Below are 20696 nucleotides of genomic sequence, written 5' to 3'. Positions count from 1 at the left end.
TATCCAGTGAGCTATCTAACTGGGAACATTTTTATTTTGGAAATTGTAAATGTAAACCTGTATATCTTGGAAACTGGAAAAAGGTTACTAGAATCAGCATTTGAATTAGTATTTTATTAATTGTCCAGACAAGAAAATAATAGAGAAAATGTTAATAATGCAGTTGAAACTTAAAAGTATGTTGTAGGTACAGTTTGGTTTTTTTTGAGAGCTGGTTTTTAAACATTTATCAGCACAGTCCTGTGTCCCCTGGTGAAGAAAAAGGAGGAGTAGGAGGAGGATAGATTGCTTTTGAAAGAAATTTTAAATCAAAAGGAATTCATTTTCCCAATAAATTGATCCAGACAATATCTGTATAGTACTTTCAGCTCATCAAAAAGACTAATGAGATTTGTACTTCTAAACTTAAGATTGAGCACCTGTCCCTTTCCCCGAATTCACATAGCCACTATTTTTAAGACAGGATGGTCTTTGCCATGCAATTATTGATTAGGCATTCACATTACACCTTTTGTCAGAATAACAAAATTCCAGGCAGGCAAAGGCCAGCATAGGTCATTAAGCCCAGCTCTGTGTTGTTCTATTTCAACCTTTTAAATATTCGATTTTGTTCTGCTTCTACTTTCTTCCTCTCTCTCTGACAAGTTGCCAGCACTGGAAAATGGATTGTTAGCCATGAAATAATAGAGCATTCAAAAGCTCAAAATAATACAAATACCCTGTTTTCTTTCAGAAAGTAAATGAATTGTTGAACTGTGATATGCCATCCAAGGGCCCTACCTTCCTTAAAGCTTGGTCATTTCCACCTGAGAAAGGCCTTCCCATTACAAGAACAATACTATCTTTCTGATAATTCTTATCATATGTGCTGAATGGTACCAACAGAACCATTTTCATTAAAATCATAATGAGCAATTTTGCCATCCTTTAGGAATGACATGGTGCGCTAATAAATGCATTTCCAAATGAGACACTAAAAATGAGGGTAGCTCTGCATTTCAGGCCCTTCAACTCTGATTTTTTGAGAGATCTCACTCATTATGCAGACTCCCTCCTCCTTCTCATTTTGCACACATGCCCTAAATTCAAGAATTTCCAAGCCTATACAGTAAATGGAAATTTCCCCACAAGTAACATCAATCCATAAATCAGGGCAGCAATGGGATCTCCTGCTATTCTAATGCATTTATCGTAATAACAGCTTCTGAATGTAATTTAAAAATGCAATTTTCCACTGCTTAAATTAGCTAGCTGTATAATGTGCATTCTGACGGCACCTATGGATTATTCTCAAGTGATCATAATAATGGCGATTTGTTGCCCCAAATGATATCTTTCTGCAGTAAATGGAAGGCTAAGTTGAAACTGTTAGATTGTATGAAAACTGACAACCACCCAGTTTTTGAAAGTTAGGGAAAACAAGGTGGAATCTCATGAAAGCAAAAGTAATATTCTGCTTTTATTTTTCCTGGAATGCCATTGAAAATTATAGGTATTTTGCAGCTCCCCATTCCCCCAATATAAAAAATACAAACTTCTCTATTTTGCATTTAAAGTTTTTTATAATCCAGTTCCTATCCATTCTTCTGGACAGATTTGTCATTATTTTTCTTTCCACGTTCTATGTGCAGGACAGGCTAGCCTCCTGAATGCTCTCCATATGCAGCATTTCTTTGACTTAATATTACACCTTTACACAGGCTGCCCCATACACATAGAGCACAATCCCAGCACTACCCCGCATTTTAGAAACATGAACTTCCTTCAGCTCGAGTCAGCTATATGAGGTGTTTTTAGACCCTTCTGATTATGAGGATCTTGCCACCTTCCCCTCCCTAAAAGGTACGTTTCCATTTACTGTGTATGTTTGCGAAGAACTTAAGCCTTTACATGTTCATCTCCCTAACCCCTTCCCCCCAGTAAAATAAAAGCATCTTAAGGGTAGCAACTGATTCACAGTTGCCTTTGTATCCCCAGAGTAGAATAGAGACAATTTTTGTTGTTGTTGTTTTTGGTTTTGGGGTTTTTTGCAGGGCAATGAGGGTTAAGTGACTTGCTCAGGGTCACACAGCTAGTAAGTGTCAAGTGTCCGGGGACAGATTTGAACTGAGGTCCCCCCTGAATCCAAGGCCAGTGCTTTATCCACTGCACCACCTAGCTACCCCTGAGACAATTCTTAACAAATTGAAAGAATGAATTGGGACTTGTCCTTGAAATGGGGCAAAGCAAGGGAGGTTTATTTCACCAAAAAAGCATCTTGATCAAAGAAGGAAAATCAACACTTTTTCAAGTACAGAGGACTCACTTGGCTAAAAAATGTCCATTAGTAGTAGCAGTAAACTAGTGTCCTGAGAGAGTTAATATACCGCACATGGACAAGCAGTCATTTTAAATGCAGTTAGCTCTCAATTCCCCATGCTAATGGAGCAAAGTCATTCCAAATAATCCAAATGATTGAGAAAGCCAACCCTTTCTTTCTCTTTTTCTTTCTTTTTCCTCTTTCCATTTCTTCCTTCCTTTTTCTTTTTTATTTCCCTTTGTTCTCTTTCTTCCTTCCTTTTTCCTTTCTCTCTCTGTCCCTCTCTGTCCCTGTCTCTGTCTGTCTCTGTCTGTGTGTGTCTCTCTTTCTCTCTTTCTGTTTCTCTAGCTCTGTCTCTGTCTTTGCCTTTCTCCTTTATTTTCTTTCTTCCTTCTTTCCAACCTTTATTTCTCTGTTCTTTGCCTCTCACTCAGGCTGGAGTTGCCACATCCACTCATGAACCCAATCCTACTGCTGATGAGAGCAGAAGTTTATCCCACTCCATTCCAGCTTGGTTCACATTCCTTCTTTTTGGAAGCATGGTGCACCATCTGCCCCATCCTTACCTCCCATAAACTGACCATATTGGTGCCAGACTTAATGTAGTCACCCAAAAAGCTTTAGCTTTACTGTAGCTCAGAATTTCCAAATCCAAGTTTTATTTAACACCCCTCAGTAGTAGGGATTACAAAGATACATCACCATGACTGGCCAGAATTAATTTCTTAAGACTGGAAAATTGTGCTTTATTTTATTGTCATCTGAACAGTTCACATAGGTGTATTATCCACTGGGAAAACTCCCTCCACTGATGCAAAAACTGACTGGGAAGTAGCAGTGGTCAGAATTGCATTACCAAAGCATTCTGGGTCCCTTGGGATATGAGGATATCAGTAGTTAAGATCCAAAGAGTAAAAGAGATATTTCTGGACCAAAGAAATAATTTGTAGCATTCTACAAGCATTGAGCCACAAGTTCAATATAGAACCGTTTCTTTCTTCTATTATAGTTTGTGGTTTGGATTTCATTGATATTTGCATCAGGATTTAGTCATGAATACTTCATAAACTGAATGATTTAGTGATTTAGGCACTCCTAGGATTCTTATCTGTAACAGAGGTACAAAATGAACAGTTGTCCAAGCAGTGAAGTGAGAGGAATGCTGAAGTACTCTTAGCAACTAGTTCTGATTTTTTAAATAATAATAATAATAATAATAATAATGAGGATTGTTTGTACACAGGGGATACTACAGGGAGCATTTGCACTTGGGATTTCAGTAATTTCATAAAAGTGTTTCCCAGAGTGGAGTAAGACTATGTATAAAACAGGGAGCAACCTGAAGAAATAAGTAACTATTTGAGGAAAAATAGAGAAAATAGACCTGAAAAAGAAGAAAAAAAAACTAGATCATAACTTATTGTCTTTGGAGAATTGCTGAAGGCATTGTTAAGTAATCTGCCCATAGTCACACAACTAGTTGTATCATAAATAGGATTTGAGCCCAGATTTTCCTTACTCTAAGTCCAATCCTCCATCTACCAAGCCATGTTGCCTCTCCTTGGGAAATATTGGGAGACTTGTTTGTGTTTGTGGCAGAATTACTTCTTTACTGCTGGCATTTTACTTGACCTGATATACATATATTTTTAAATAGCATATTATAGTTGTGTAACCCTGGGCCAGTCACTTAACCCCTATTGCCTCACCCCCCCCAAAAAAATAGTGTATTATCTGAACACATACACAGAGTTTGATGGTATGTGTGTGGGTTTCTTTTTTGGCGGGGAGGGAAGATCATAGTAAAGAAACAAATTTTGAGAGAAAAGTGTTTTGTAGAAAACATAGCATGAAAAAGGAAGTTGGAGCTGTCAAGATTTCCATCCTGTCCAAGAACTACCAAAATATGTAATTCATGGGTGGATAATTGATAATCAACTATAAATCGTTTGTGCCGAGGAATAGTTTAAGCCAAATATGTTCCCAAATCATACATTCAAAGAAACGCAAGAATGAAAGAACCTTAGTTTTGGGAAGATTTTGGATTTTGTTTTGTTTTCTTGAATGAATAATTATTGTTCTGGTCCTAGATTGGTCCTATGATTTCATCAACATAGAGAACTCCCAGGATTGAAAATACCTTGCTCAGATACAGATAGACAACTGCCAGGAACTTAAGAAGCTGTCTGGGTGTGCTGAAAGGTTCAGTGATTCCCCCAATGTCACATATCTAGGGGCAGACCTTGAACTCAGGTCTTTCTGACTCCAAGGCATAGCCTCTAACTACTTAACTATGTTCTCTCTCATACTTCATTTCACAAAGCATGAAAAAGACAAAACAAAAGAAAATTTTGGACTTAATATATAAATTCTTCATTTCTACCACCATATCTTCTTTTTTCTAATTACAAAAAAGATTGATTTATTTTCAGGAAATTTTTATTTTAACTCATCTTATAAAACCAAAAAGTCTTCTTGTACTGCCATACTAGGATAAGTGGATTTACAGCTCATAATCCTGGGGTCACTTACATTTTCCCTAAACACCAATTTCTACCTAAAATCAATAAGGAATTCTGAAGCCATTCCAGTAATCACCCTTAAGTATCATATTAAAGGGATTTAGCTGTGTGATCTGTTTTAAACTGCTCTCAGGAACAATTGGCTGCTTTTCACAGGAGTTGAAAGAAAAGATGGATGAGCTCCTGCCCTTGATCCCAGTCCTGGAACAGTACAAAACGGATGCCAAGCTAATCACCCAGTTCAAAGAGGAAATTAGGAATCTGTCTGCAGTCCTCACAGGAATTCAGGAAGAAATCGGGGCCTATGACTATGAAGAACTGCACCAGAGGGTGCTCAGTTTAGAAACCAGACTTCGAGACTGCATGAAGAAGCTCAGTAAGTTGAATTTTATTTATTTTTCTGAGTTATATGCTTAACTTTACTAAAACTAATCTTTTGCCTTTGTAATATTGGATATAGATACTCTAAGAAGCCAAGGAAGCCCTCTTAACCTTAGGTATTGAGATGATGAAAATGACTCACTCAACACAAGCAGGGGCTATGTTATTAGGAAAAGGAAATCCTTTTGATTGATTAATTTTGGGAAGAAATAAGGGTTACCCAGACTCACATGGCTAATAAATGTCTGAGGTCTAATTTGAACTCAGGACCTCCTGAACCCAGGGCTGGTGCTTTATCCACTGTGCCACCTAGCTGCCCTGAGAAATACTTTTGATTTAACCACATTGTAAAAAACAAGCTGTGTTGTTTTGTTTTTCATAACAGAATGATGTTCCAGTGTTTCTTCTCGCGTGTCTTGAGAGTAATCCTGGAAAAGTGAATAGAAACCCAGCCTCTGAATCAGAATGACTTGAGTTCAAGTGCTGCCTTTGACACTCACTGGTTGGGTGACCTTGGGAAAGTGACCCAACTTCTCAGGACTACAGGAAGTTAATAAGGATATAGTTGGAAAATACTTAGCAAGAAACAAGATCAGATCCAATTTGTGCCTCAGTGGTATTCCACAGAGATACATATCTCTCATATTAGTCTCATTATAACCTGTACAAGGTGAGGTTCTTGTCTTATCAGAGGAGCAATGCCTCCTCTCCTTTTGACTTCCAGAGAAAGGGAGCCCACCACCTCCCACAAAAGCCTTTGGGATAGCTCTAATGCATAGTAATTTTATACTGTCATGACACTTAAATGTGCCTCTCTGCATCTTCCAAATACTGTTTTTAGTTCTTCCTACTGGAGCCAAGCAGACAAACATACAAATTCCTGAGAACAGGTGTTATGTCCTCCCCAAGCTTTCTCTTCTCCAGGCTAAATTACCCTGGGTCTTTCAAATGATCACTATGAGCATTAACACAAGGCTCTTCACCATCCTAATTGCTCTTCTCTAGGCATCCTGCAAAATATCAATGTCCCTCTCTGAGTAAAGTGTTCCTGAAATGAATTAAGTATATATGAGTACTTAATGATATTTGATTAGAAAATGACTGACTTTCTGGGAAGCTGGGTACCATTTTAGCAGCATGAAAATCACATGATCACAAATACAACTAAATATAGAATAGGGTTGAGATCCATGCTTGTATTATATGACCTTTGAAGTCTCTTCCAACTCTAATTATGTTTAATGATATAGATATAACAAACGTATACGATGATTTAAGCTTTAGAAAGTGCTTTCCTCACAGCTCTGTGGGAGATAGTGAGTGATATGCATGTGCACAGAAGAAAGTGCATGATGAGTCAGAGGCTTGGATTCAAATTCTGCTTCTGTCACATGCCTCTGTGATTTGGGGCAACTAACCTGTTCTCCTTAAGTCTTACTTTCCTAATTTATAAAATAAAGGGGGTTGGCTAGGTGGCCCATGAGGTTCCTTCCACCTCTGGATGTAAGATACTATGATTCTTCTTTACATATGAGAGAGCCAAGGCACTGATAAGTGATAAATGAAGTGAATTGTCCAGGATCATGCAGCTTTGAAAGTGTTGGTGGGAGGACTCAAATCTATTAACTCCATAAAGAAGGCAGGTACCACTATAACTATCTTGTATCTCTAATAGCCTTATTAATGGAAGATAATGTAATAAATATGGACAATGATCCATTGGTTAGAAGGTTACTAAAATAGTGAGAAAGCTACCAAGTAGACAATGAAGGACAACACATTAGAACTGTCTGGAAAACAGCATCGGGCGAGACTGCTCCACCAAAGCACTCAGCATCATGCAGAATGGCAGTATTCATGGTTCAAATCCATAGAGGGAATAGAAACCAAAGAGGTTATTGCTGGCTTGTAGACAGAATTCACAGCATTTGTCCATGAGGTAAGTACAGAATAATTGCTTCCTACTATGGTAGAATGTGGCTTGAATTTTTTTGGTATCTACTTCAAGATCCAGTCATGACTACTTCATAAACTTTATGAGTTGGTGATTTCACTTAGGCCCTCCTGGGATTCATATCTACAACACAGATATAAAATGAGCAGTTGGCCATGGACTGAAATGAGAGAGAGGGTGAAGCCCCTTCAGGAACTAACTCTATGTTGTTAAGAAAAAGGAATGCTTGCACAAAGAGGGTACTCCAGGGAGTACTTGATTCCTCATTAACTTCAGAAAAGTGTTTCCCCTGAGTAGAGTAAGACTATGTGCTAAAACAGAGAGTGAATAGAGGGAAGAAATAACAGTTTGGGGAAAATTGGTGGCCCAGCTATTAGTGTGTGGGGCCTGGAGTCAAGAAGACCTGATTTCAAATCTGGCCTCAGACCCTTACCATCTGCGTAAGTGTCAAGGCTATTAACATAATCTTTGTTCCATTTTTTCCTCTGTAAAATGCAGATATTAATAGTGCCTACTTCCCAGATTGCTGTGAAAACAAAATGGGATAATACTTGCAAAGTACTTAGCCAACTTCAAAGTTTTATATGAATTGTAGCTATCATTACTGGAAATAGAAAAGGAATAACTAGAAAAAAATATTGTGCCCAGAATTTCAAGTTGAAAGGGCCCTATGAAGCCAGCTAGTCTAACTACTGACTAAATAAAAAAATCTCCTTGCAAAATGGCAAATGAAAAATCACCTAGCCTCAACTTCCTCCAAATAGTTTGGAGGAATCCTCCCTGACCTATTCATAATTATGCCACTTTTGTCCTATTCACCCATCTATGACCATAAGATGCCACAATTCATTTTCAAACAGCTATGATCATTAAAAAATGTTTCCTTAAATCAAGCCAAAATTTGCAACTTCCACCTTTTTATTCTTACCTTTTTTTTGGTTTTCAGTGATTTTCAGGCATGTCCAACTCTTCCTGCCCCATTTGTGGTTTTCTTGGCAAAGGAACTGGAGTGGCTTTCCATTTCTTTCTCCAGCTTATTTTATAGATGAGGAAACTGAGGCAAACAGTGTTAAATGTCTTGCTCAAGGTCACAAAGCTATGTAGTACCTGAGGTTGGACTTGAACTCAGGAAGATGAGTCTTGCTGACTCCAGGCCCAGGACTCTATCTACTATGCCACCTCTGGGGTTAAGCAAAATAAGCCTGACCACTTTTCCATGTGACAGTTCTTAAAAGATTTCCTGATAGCTACCATGGTTCCCCTGAATCTTTTCCCCAGTCCCTTCTACCAATCCACATAAGCATGAACTAGACACTCTTTACCATCCTATTTGTGACTTTGTTAAAATGCCTTGTTTATATATATATATATATATGTTCCTCTTATCTCATCAAAGATTAGATGGCATTTTTGTTTGTTTGGTTTTGGGGGTTTTTTTGTGGGGCAATGGGGGTTAAGTGACTTGCCCAGGGTCACACAGCTAGTAAGTGTCAAGTGTCTGAGGCCAGATTTGAGCTCAGGTACTCCTGAATCCAGGGCTGGTACTTTACCCACTTTGCCACCTAGCTGCCCCCAGATGGCATTTTTGAGGCATATGTGGTATTCTAATATTAAAGAATCTCCTTAGTTATAAGATGGAAAAATTAGACCTTAGACACCATCAAGTCTGATAAGTTCATTTTGCTGGTGAGGATATTGAAACCCAGGAAGATGAGGTTATTTGCCCAGGTCACAGCTAGTAAATGTCTGAGGAATTTTCCTAGCCAGATCTTCCTGATTCCAAATCAAGGGCAGTATCCATAATACCACACTGATAAAGACCATGGCAAATTGTCTTATAAATAAAATGTGGTGGCACCATAGAAAGAGACAGTTGAGAATAGTCAATTCCTTAGATGTCACATATATTCCACTCTATCTCATCAATGAAATGAAATTTGAAAGCTTTACTTCATGCTGACCTCTACTGCAGTAATCACAGAACAGCACTCTCTATCATAGCCATTACAGAACATTCTTTTCCATTATGAATCATAAGAAATGACATCACTGAGATTAAAAATATAAAGAGAAACTCTAACCCACTAGCAAAAACCATCCAGCTCCTTATCCCTTATCAGTGACCATCATTTTGTAGGAAAAGCCTGTGTGGACTGTCTTCCCTAATTATTGTTTTCAGAGATAAGGGAGCAATTTCCAAGCTAGTACATCATTTAAAAATGTACATATCCACTTCATTTTCAGCAGAAATTATATACTTGGAAAAGACAAAAGAAAGTTATATCTTAATTACAGAATGATTTTAACTAAATAACTCCTGGTTATGTTCTGCCTTCATGATAAGAATAGCTTAGGTTACTTGATAAGTTATGCTATTTTTAGCTGGGATAAAGAAAACAGGAAAGTCATCATGATACACTAGAGGTACAGCCTCAGACATGGGAAGGCTTGGTTTCGTAGATGTAGAGATAGAAAGAACCTCTCCGGATATTTATTATAATGCTCACATTTTACAAATGAGGAAATTGAGACTGGGGAATATTAAAGGACTTAGCCAAGTTCACATGAGTATTGGGGATCAATGGTAAGATCTGAGCTGAGGTCCTCTGGCTCTAGGATCAACGTGCTTTCTACTCTATGCTGCCTCAGACATATGGCTATGTGAAGCACTGTGCATGTCCCAAGAGACTAAAGTTGGAATGCATCTTCACAATAACCACCAACCAAATAAAAACCTTCTCTGCCAAAAGAGAAAACATTACACTACTGAGAGTGTAGATAACAATGTAGGAAGCTAAATATTGCATTTCAGGAATGGAGGAGTGTTCCTGTTTAAACACAGAGAGATGGTAGTTTTTGCTCCATCCTGCATTCATGGACATACCTTAAGCTCTTGGTGCCCCCAGTATTTCTCTAAGACTATAAATTGAAAATCCAGTACCAACCTGCATTGGTACAGGGAGATTCCTTACCAAAGATTTCCTATATCAACAAAATTATAGATTCAGTCTGATAAGAGAACAAATACATATTTGTAAAATCACAGAAGTTAAGGATGAGAAGGGGCCTCAAAAGTGATCGAGTCAACTGAGCAGAAATCCCCTCTACAACTTCAAGGATAACTTCATCTGATCTCTACTTGAAGACCAGTGATGAAGAACTCTCCATCTTAATTATTTTAGATAATTCTAATCATTAGGGAGTTGATTCTTATTTCATATTAAAAGCCACTTCTCTATAGCATCTGACCTCTGTTCCCAATTCTACCTTTCAGTGCCAGCTAAACAAATCTAAGCATTCTTCCTTTCTGAAGCAAGAGGAAATGTCCTAAGATGACCTATGCCTATCACCTAGTTTGGATGTTTTTATTTTTTCTTTTGTTCCAACCTAACTAGCATCACACCAAGGGGGAAAGAGGAGACTCTCAAATTAAATTAAAAAATAAAAACTACATAGAATGCCTACTGTGATCAAGCTCTTAACCAAGTGCTGTGGAGCTTATAATAAAATTATGATAGACTAAGATATCTGGCTATATATTTTCATTTAATACCAATACTTTTTATTGGTCCATATTGGCTCCTGTCCTTGTTGATATGCCTTGTAAGAACCTATTTTTGTCTCCCGTGGATTTGTTGTCACCAATGAAAGAGCCCAGGCTCTGGGAATGAGTTCATTGTTTGTTTCCTGGACACTAACCATAAACGCTAGCCCACAGCCCCTCCCACCATGTAAAGCCTAGGCATCTGTTATGGACAGATGGACTCTCCTAAAACAGGGTGGCAGACAATAGAATGCTCTAACCTAGAAAGATCCTGAGATTTAGAGGGAGCTATGTGAGGGTTAGTGGGATGTTGGAGTGAACAACTTTTTAGTATGAGAATAGGACTGAATTCTAACATTTCACTTTGAGCTTATCTAGCCTTATTGTTCTGGAAATCCTGCCTCTTCTTTGTTCATCTGACATACCTCTCAGCATTATAGGCTCAAAGGAATGTATCTCTACCCCTCTGCCTCTGCTCTGGTATTTACCAGGTACATTTGGTATTTAGACCTGAAAGTGAGAGTCTTTGTTTTGTTTTGTTTTGTTGTTTTGTGGGGCAATGACGGTTAAGTGACTTGCCCAGGGTTACACAGCTAGTGTCAAGTGTCTGAGGCTGGATTTGAACTCAGGTCCTCCTGAATCCAAGGCCAGTGCTTTATCCACTGCACCACCTAGCTGCCCCTAAGTGAGAGTCTTTGTAGACACCGATTCCAAGCTGTTTCAATTGGAATTGAGGCTTCTTCAGTTTAATAAATCCACAATTGATTAAGGGCCTACCGTGTGGCAGGTATTCTACCAGGTTCTGGGGACAATAAGAGAAAAATAAAATGGTCCTTGCCTTCATGAAGGGCAGAGTAGAGAATGCAGTACTTGAACATTCAGATAGATGGGTACTTGAATACAGTAGAAAGAATTCTGGAATCCATGAAACTAGATTGAAGTCCCACTTCTAACATTATTACCTTACAGCATTAGGTAAATCACTTAACTTCTCTTTGTCTTAGTTTCCAGAACTTTAAAATGGCCAGCCTCTGAGAATGCTTCCAAATCTCAATCAAGCATCCCAAGTCATTTAACATCCATGAACCTCAGTTTCTTCATCAAGCAAATGATTCAATGGCTTCTAAAGTTCTTTTCAGCTATAGATCTCTTATATATGATGCTGTGGTTCTAGCAATGTAAATATTTGCTCTAATGATGATCATAATTTATTCATGTATCTCTATCCTGTGTTACTCTGTGTCATCCCAGAGCATGCTGAATTCTTTGATTGTGTTGTCTCAGAGTTGCAAGGATACCAGTGAAATGCACAGGTCATCCAACTATTATCTCTTATGATTAACATATCACCAACCCATCTTTCTTTTTTCTATTATTTTTTTCCTAGAAATGTGTAAAGTAAACAGGTAACAAATGCAAAGTAATAGAAGAGCACTAGCAACTGGGGAAAATCTGGGTAGGTCTCATTAACATCTGAACTGAGCTTTGAAGAAAACTAAAGATTTTAAGGGGCTAAGGCAAAGAGAAAGTGGGTTCTAAATGACGGGGCTAGCCTCTGGAAAAAAACAAACATAGTGGCTAGTCATAAAATCATCTATGTGGTCATTAGTAGGCCAGTGTGACTGGAATGCAGAGAGTGTGAAGGGGAACACTATGAAGTAAGTCAGGAAGGTAAAAGTGGGCCAGATTTTGAAGGGATTTAAATGCAATAGGTAAGAATTTATATTTCTTTTCTTGGGGCAGTGTTGTGGGATCTTTATATCCCATGATTACACAGTCATAAGGTTAATGGGGTCCATTACCATTTGATTCAACTCATATCTGCTTTATAAAAAGAAATAGAAGCGGGGCAGCCAGGTGGCCCAGTGGATAAAGCACTGGCTTTGGATTCAGGAGGACCTGAGTTCAAATCCAGCCTCGGACACTTGACACTTACTAGCTGTGTGACCCTGGGCAAGTCACTTAACCTCATTGCCTCGCCAAAAAAAAAAAAAGAAAGAAAAAAAAAGAAATAGAAGCATGAAAACGTTTCTCTTCCTATGACTTATACCCTGTATGTCAGTTCTAAGCAGACACTGAACACCCTCCAGGTGTAGGACATACCTGCAGGGTGTAACATAGCCATTGGCTATAATTAAACAAAGCACAGTCAAATACAAACAAGTGCTTGTATTAATTCAGAATACAACTGTGCATGTCCTAAGAGACTAGAGTTTGAATGTATCTTCACAATAACCACTAACCAAATAAATCCCTTCCCTACCCAAAAAGAAAACACTACAATACTAAGAATATAGATAACAATGTAAGAAACTAAATACATGACTTAAAGGAATGGGAGAATGTCCCTGTTTAAATACATAGATATATTAGCTTTTGTTCTGTCCCATATTCATGGCCCCAATGATGAGGAATAACTTGAAAAATTTACAGGATAAGAATTTTGTATTCATTTTGCCACGCAGTGTGCAACCCATCAAAGGAGAACCAATGATCTTGGTAGATACCAGTTGGGATGCTCTATTCTATTAGATATCTCCCAGAAAAACAGAGAAAGGATGTATAACAGGTGTAGCTGAGCTCCTATCCAACATCTATTCCACCCATAGTTAGTACTGTCTAACAAAATATCTTCACAGAGTTTAATGTTGCTAAATCCATAGGATGATAGCATTTAGTTGATCAATAAATATTTATTAAGTACATACTATGTATCAGGTATTTTGCTAAGTACTGGAGATACAAAAAAAAAGCAAAAGACAGTTTATACACTCAAGGAGGTCACAATCTAATGTGGGAAGACAACAAGCATATGTGTGTGTGTGTATACATATATATATACGAAGAGGTTTTATACATAATAAATATGAATAATTAAGAGAGAGAAGAAACTGGAATTAAGAGGGATTGGGTAAGGCTTCCTGTAGAAGAGGGGGTTTAATAATAACATAAAGGAATCCAAGGAGGCCAGAAGGCAGAAATGAGGTCATCATTCCAAGCATGGGGAACAGTCAGAAAATGCCCAGACATGAAAGATAGAGTGTCTTATTCATGAACAGCTAGGAGACAAGTTTCACTGGATAGAAGGGTAGATGATGGAGAGGAAGGTGTAAGAAGAAGTTTCTATGTTTGTTTTATGGAGAGTCAGTGTAGATTAAGTGGCAAAAGCACTGTTGTTGGAATAAAAACATATGTGAATTCAAATCCAAGATCTAACACTTACTAGCCCTGTCACTTAATTGCTCTAAACTACAGGTCTTTATCTTCTGAAAGATAAATATATTTGCATGATGTACTTACCAGTTCATTGTGAGAAACAGGTTTATGGACATTTAAGCTACTATCAGTATAGATGGCATTTAGTTAACAACATAATCTTACCATTTTTGTTGTGAAATTAAGGATTTGGATTAAAACATAAATACTTGAGCAGCAAAATTCCCTATTGGTCCCAAAGAAAGAACACAAGGAGGCATCATAATGAAAAGTAAAGTGTCATACTTAAAGGTATAAAACCTGGGTTTAATTCCTACCTCTACCTGTTTCTACTTGTATGACCTTAGATAAATCCTTTAACTTTTATAGAACTCATTTTCCTCACCTTTAAAACCATAGAGTAAGACTAGTTAATATCTATGGTTCCTTTGAACTCTAAATTTATTGTCAATATTATACTTTAACCTCTCCTTAAGTACCCAACTTACTGATATATATATATATATATACACATACATATACATATATATACACATACATATACATATATATATACACACATTATATGTGTGTGTGTGTATATATACATATATATATAAATATATATACAAATTATGACTCAGATTTTCTATTTCACTTTATCCCTACTATAATTTACACTTCATAGTACTTTGCTAGGCCAATGGTTTGGTGCCATCTAGTGAGTCCCCAGATATATCTTGCAATTTACATAGAGGTTCATGAGAATTAATATTTAATAGGGATATAATTAGTAATTAAAAATTAGAGAGGAACATCATAACTTTAAAAGGTTTATCCTTACTGGTCTTATTTGTGGTCCTATCATTCCTATTTGTAGCCAGTAATCAAATATAGTAAATGACCTAAATATTATTTATGGTAATGGCCTTGTTCTTGTGGATAAGAAAAAAAACAATAGTCTTATTTTCAAATAAAATATTTATTGTCATTTCCATATCAGCAAAGCAATATGTAGTAAATGGGAAAAAAACTGCCCAAATCCTTTTTTAAACCTAAGGAGGTTTGGAATATAAGCTTTTTATCTCTTCTATTTTATGGCCATCTGTTCTTTCTTTCCTACAATGGGGCTTCAATATGTCTTGCCAAAATATCTGATATTAGACTGAGTCTAATCACTCTAATCAGGAGGCCCTAGAAATCTCAGGAAAAGAAAGACATATAAGAATCAAAGAATGAAGCAAAAGATAAGAGCTAACCAATAGAATTAAAAGAAGGAAATTTAGAAAATCCTCCAATTAAAATGAAAAAATGAGAATGAGTTCCTCTTTTAACCAACAATGTAAGGCATTTTTTTATTCTATAAAAAGCTTTGAAATGTGAAAAACCTTACTGTACTCTTTATTCCAGTTTATATGATTATGCTGCAATGAAAATGCATCTGGATGTGAATCAGAGAACTCAGATCTGAAACCTGGCTCTGCTATTTATTAAGTACATGGTTTTAGATAAGTTTCTTAGGTCTCAACTTCTTCATGTGTCAAATGAATGGACTGGACTAAATTATCTCAAAGACCCTGTCTACCTCTAAAATCTAATAGCATCAAAGTCTCAAGTACATTGTGGATCTTTCATATGATCCCAGATTTTCTGTGAGGCTTTCCCTATGAGAACATTTGATCACTCTACCCCTAATCCACTGAGCCATTCACAATGGGTGGAAGTGGCAAAGAGGCAAATTTAAGTTTGATATCAATCTGTAAACAAAAACAACAACAAATTTCCCATCAATAAGTACAGCCCAAAATTCAGACAAGCTAACATAGAAGGTAATGAATTCCCATTTACTGGACTTTCAATTGGAAATGGAATGACCTCTTGTTGGGAATATCGTAGAGGGCATTATCCTTGGGCACATTGGGAGCCTATTTCCTCTAAGTCCTCTTACAGTTCTGAGATTCTGAGAGTCTATGATTTTGTGAATATTTTAAAATACTTTGGTACAATTATATGTTTAAAAATGAAAAGAAACAGATAGTGGGTTTGCTTGACTGATCCTACAACTAATCATTATCCTAGACCATTTTTAATTGCTTCTAAACTACTGATTGACAAGTCTGTTGTACTTGATCTTATATCATACAAAAAGGAACGCTCAGGTAAGAAATAAGCTGATCACTGTCTATATTTGTCTATATAGAAAGTTTCTCTGAGTACCATATATGCGATTTTAATGCCTTACCAAATGCTTATATGTTTTCATGCATTTAATATCTAATTGGAGGGCTCACCAAGAAATCAAGGAAGCAAGAAAAATCCTTTAGATTTTGGCCATCCACTTTTGTAGGAACATTTGCCTCCTAGGCCATTTTTGCACATTTTGTTCTCTTTAATTTCCCTTCCCTCATAGGATATATGAGTTTGGCAATAAAGCATTCTTTGATATATTGAAAGAGAAACTATTTTTAATTAGACCATGAGCTCCTACATTAGACCATGAGTTCCTTAAGATCAAGGACTGATTTTTGTCCTTCCTTGCATACCAACACTTGGCAGAGTGCCTTGTATGTAACAGGTGTTTAATAAATGATAATTGACTAAATATGCTGAGAGGAAAAAAACATTGATTTACCTATTTTTAACCATTCATGGTCTCATTGGTGGACAGAAAATAATAACTCACTTTTATATAATACTCTAAGTTTTTCAAAGCATTCTAGTCATAGAAACCCTATGAGTTAGGCAATACAAGTGTTATTATCTCCAATTTATTGATGAACAAGCTGAGATACAAAAAGGTTAAATTATTTGCCTACAACCACATAGATAATATGCACCAAGAATTCTAAATCTAAGTCTCCTAACTCCATACCTAGATATTTTCTCAATGCTATTCTTGGAAGCTTTAGATAAAGGGGCCCTGATGTTGACATCTTCCTCTGAGGGTGTACCTTGATCTTCCTTGTCACTGAAGAAACTTTCTATGGTCTTCACCTTTCTCTGTCTGATCATCTTGCCTTTCTTTTACTTGACTTTTAGCTCCTTAAATTGGGGCACTATTTCCAGGCTGCAGTATCCCAAGCTTCAGAAGTGCCAGGTGGTATGATTTAAGGAGGATCAGGCTCTTCACTCACCTGACCTGTTCCCTGGTCCATAGATGACTCCAGACCAACTTGCTGATCAACCAACTTTGTGTGTTGTGGTTGTCAGCTGAGACGAGCCTGTGCCCCTCCCCAACCTGGGCCACTGCTACTCAAGCCTATCTACTTGTTCCCAGTAGGAGTGAAAAACGCAAGTTCTGCCTCAGCACCAGCATAGACCCCTGTAGTCTCCCCCCCCTGACAAGGGCTCAGCCCTCTCACCAGACTGTGAGCTTAGTTCCAGACCACACCGGCACTTCATCTGATTCAGAGGCTCTGGGGGTCTCCTTCTCTGGTGAGGCCTTCCTGGGATTAGATCTGCATCAGAGTGACTGTGGGGTTGGGCTCCACTCCTGTCTTAGCACAGCAGTTCCCACCTCCCGACTTTCTAAGCCATTCTTGCTTAGAAGATGATTTCAGCACCTTCTTCTATGGGTTTTCCTGCTCCAGGCATTGTCCTAAGGCATTATTTGAATGTTTTTTGGAGTGATTGTGTCATGAGTTCAAGCGCTCACTGCCTTTCCTCCGCCATCTTCCATCCTCATTTTCTTGAACTCTCTCAATGCTATTCTGTGGATACATAGAATACCAGTCCACCAATGAACTGATCAAAATAATTTACTGATTTAATAAAGTTTCTGACACATCCAGCTTTATTACTTTCAACTACTGAGCAATTATAATTCAGACATCAATGGCCATTTGGAATAAGAATGGATTCATTCGTTTTCCCTGTTGTCTGCAAGATTTCCTTCTTTGATTCATAGATTTTTTTTTTACTTTGAAGAGTTTATAGACACCATCTAGTTGAACTCTTACCTGTAGAATGAATTTCCCTCTAGAAAATTTGCCAGTGGACAAATAACCTCTGCTAGTAGACCTTTCCTGATAGGGAGACCATCACCTTTGAAGCAGTCCCTTGCATTTTGGGACAACTTTAACTGTTGGGAAGTTCTTCCTCATTCTGAACCAGAACCTGCCTATCTGGGATTTTTATCCATTGGTTCTATCATTCAGCCTTCTGACCAATAAAAAATAAATATTCTTTCTTCTATGTGACACCCTTTAAATACTTAAAGACAAGTATCATATTCTCTGCCGAGGGCTCTCTGCTCTAGTCTAAGCCTCTTTCAACAGATGTGCAAATGGTTGGAAGACAGAATTAGAATTTTTCTAAAGGAACTTTTATGTGGAAATTGAAGGGAAAACAAAGGAAAACATAAAAGTAATCAATTTTATGGGGCAGTCAGGTGGCATAGTGGATAGAGGGCTGGACCTGGAGTCAAGAAGCCTAGCCTCTGACTCGTACTAGCTTTATGATCCTGGGCAAGTCACTTAACCCAATTTACCTCAGTTTCCTCATTTTATAAAATGAAATAGCAAAGGAAATGACAAACTACTTCAGTCTCTTTGCCAAGAAAACCCCAAATTGAGTAAAAAAAGAGTCAGAAATGACTGAAACAATAAAAATCAAGTTTAAAATCTGACCACAGATTGCCTTAGCCAGGTTCTGCTTACTGGGTACCCAACTTTCATTCCTTTAAATTTCAGTTTGAATAGAAATTGTTAAATGTCCATTATGAGAAGCAGAATTACCTGGGGATAGAAAGCCAGCCTTGGGAAAACCTGAATTCAAACATTGCCTTTGTCACACATTGGTGATATGACCCTGGAAAAGCCATTTAACTACTTAGTGCTCTGGCCAACTCTCTAAAACCATCAACTGCAAAGAAGATATCTAGCTACACTGAGGAACTCATGTTCCTTGAGTTCTCTGTGCCCAGTAAATCATTCTCCCTCCAAAATAAATAAATTATTATTTGCAGAGTTCTTGATAGAAGCATTATGTGGGGTTTTTTCATTATAATAAAGGGACCTTGGGGCAACTAAGTGGCACAGTAGATAGAGCACCGGCCTTGGAGTCAGGAGGACCTGAGTTCAAATCTGACCTCAAACACTTAACACTTACTAGCTGTGTGACCCTGGGCAAATCACTTAACCCAAATTGCCTCACCAAAATAATAATAATAATAATAATAATAATAATAATAATACCTTGAAACTTATGTCAATGGTTCAAAGATTCTAACATGACTTACTATATTATAAGGCTTTGGGTGCAGGCCCAGTGACAGAAATTGCAGTCTAAGGACCAGCCTAGCTAAGGCTGCAGGAATGATCAACAGGATGTTGGCTATAAAGTGATACATTTTTATAGTGACCCATGAACAAAACAAAACTATAAAACTTCTCTTAAATTTGTGCAGCCATCTCTTTCTCCCACAATGAAGGTGATGGAATGGCAAAAAGTGTGCAGAGGGTACTAAGAATCATACTTTTTTTTAACCTACATTGGGATGTTTGTTCAATGGGCATTGCCAGAGCAGAAACACACTCTTTCTTGCTATAAATGAAGAAGAAAAGTTGCAAAAAAAGAAGTTGCTACTAAATGGAAGATTAATTCTCAAGTTCTCCTCTGAAAGCCAAATAAAAGAGTCCCATGGGGAATATCAAAGATTTGGGCTTAGAAAGGATCTCAGAAACCCTCTAATCCAACCCCTTTCATTTTCTAAAAATACTGTGCTCTAGAGAAGATAAGTGACTCTCCTAAGGTTACCTAGGTAATAATTAGTGTTAGCAGCAAGATTTGAAACCAGCTTCCACACTTCTAGGCCCATGAGCCAGGTGTGCCTAAAGGTAACAAGGAATATCATGTCAGGGGACCTTGGATCATCTGACTTTGCAATGTCTATAATGAGTATAAGCAAACAGATAACCTTGAATTTAATTTTAGTTTAATAAAGAAGCAGCAATGTTCCACAAAGATCTTGAAAAGGTCCTCCATACTAAGTCAAAATATACTTAAATATTTGATGACTTCATTGTAAAGGCAAGTGCAGTGAAACATAAAAAAAAAAAGAAAAAGAAAAAGAAAAACCACTAGGCTGGGAATCATGGTTCAGGATCAAGAAAACAAAGAGAATTAAAGATACTCAGAAACCTTGCCCCTTCTTCTTCATGAAGAGGTTTGGAGGGTGATGGAACCGATGAACACTGAACATCATCATTGCCACATCATCATCCTCACCACCACCATCATAATTATTGTCATTTTTTTTTTAGTGAGGCAATTGGGGTTAAGTGACTTGTCCAGGGTCACACAGCTAGTAAGTGTTAAGTGTCAGAGACCGGATTTGAACTCAGGTACTCCTGACTCCAGGGCCGGTGCTTTATCCACTGTGCCACCTAGCCACCCGTCATCTTTTAATATAAAAGAAATAAGCATCTATAGACATGGAAACCCTTTGAATCTATTTGCTAAAGGATGTGGGGTTTGTGTTTTAGACTATTAATATGAGAAGAAAGATGAAAAATGAAGTAAAGAATAATAGGGCAATATGGGCAATAGCCAAAGCAATTTTGTCATCTATAAATATCAGACCTAAAATCATTTTCAAAATAAGTAAAGGAAGTAAACCGAAAGCATTCTATGGTCTAGGAGTCATTGTTTTACTTAAGGGATCTGAAGATCAAATTCCAGGAGGGGATAGAAGCCACTGGAAGTGTCCTCCTTGCTCCCCCTCCCCAAGTGAAAATTGCAGTCACTATCTGAATTAGCCACAATTAGGAATAACCACTTTAATCCAATTATTTGGATATT

At 37.5% G+C, this 20696-nt stretch overlaps 1 protein-coding gene across 1 annotated transcript in view; it reads left to right on the top strand.

The window, feature by feature from the left end:
- Window positions 1-20696, top strand: part of OLFM3 (olfactomedin 3) — a 73270-nt gene that overhangs the window by 44628 nt on the left and 7946 nt on the right. Inside the window, 1 exon segment of the mRNA XM_043964695.1 lies at window positions 4978-5197. Within this exon segment, the coding sequence (XP_043820630.1) occupies window positions 4978-5197 (220 nt within the window).

Source organism: Dromiciops gliroides, chromosome 4 (genome assembly GCF_019393635.1).
Source record: "Dromiciops gliroides isolate mDroGli1 chromosome 4, mDroGli1.pri, whole genome shotgun sequence".
Lineage (NCBI taxonomy): Eukaryota > Metazoa > Chordata > Mammalia > Microbiotheria > Microbiotheriidae > Dromiciops > Dromiciops gliroides.
Note: the sequence above shows the minus strand (reverse complement) of the source record. Positions and strands in the feature narration are given on the sequence as shown.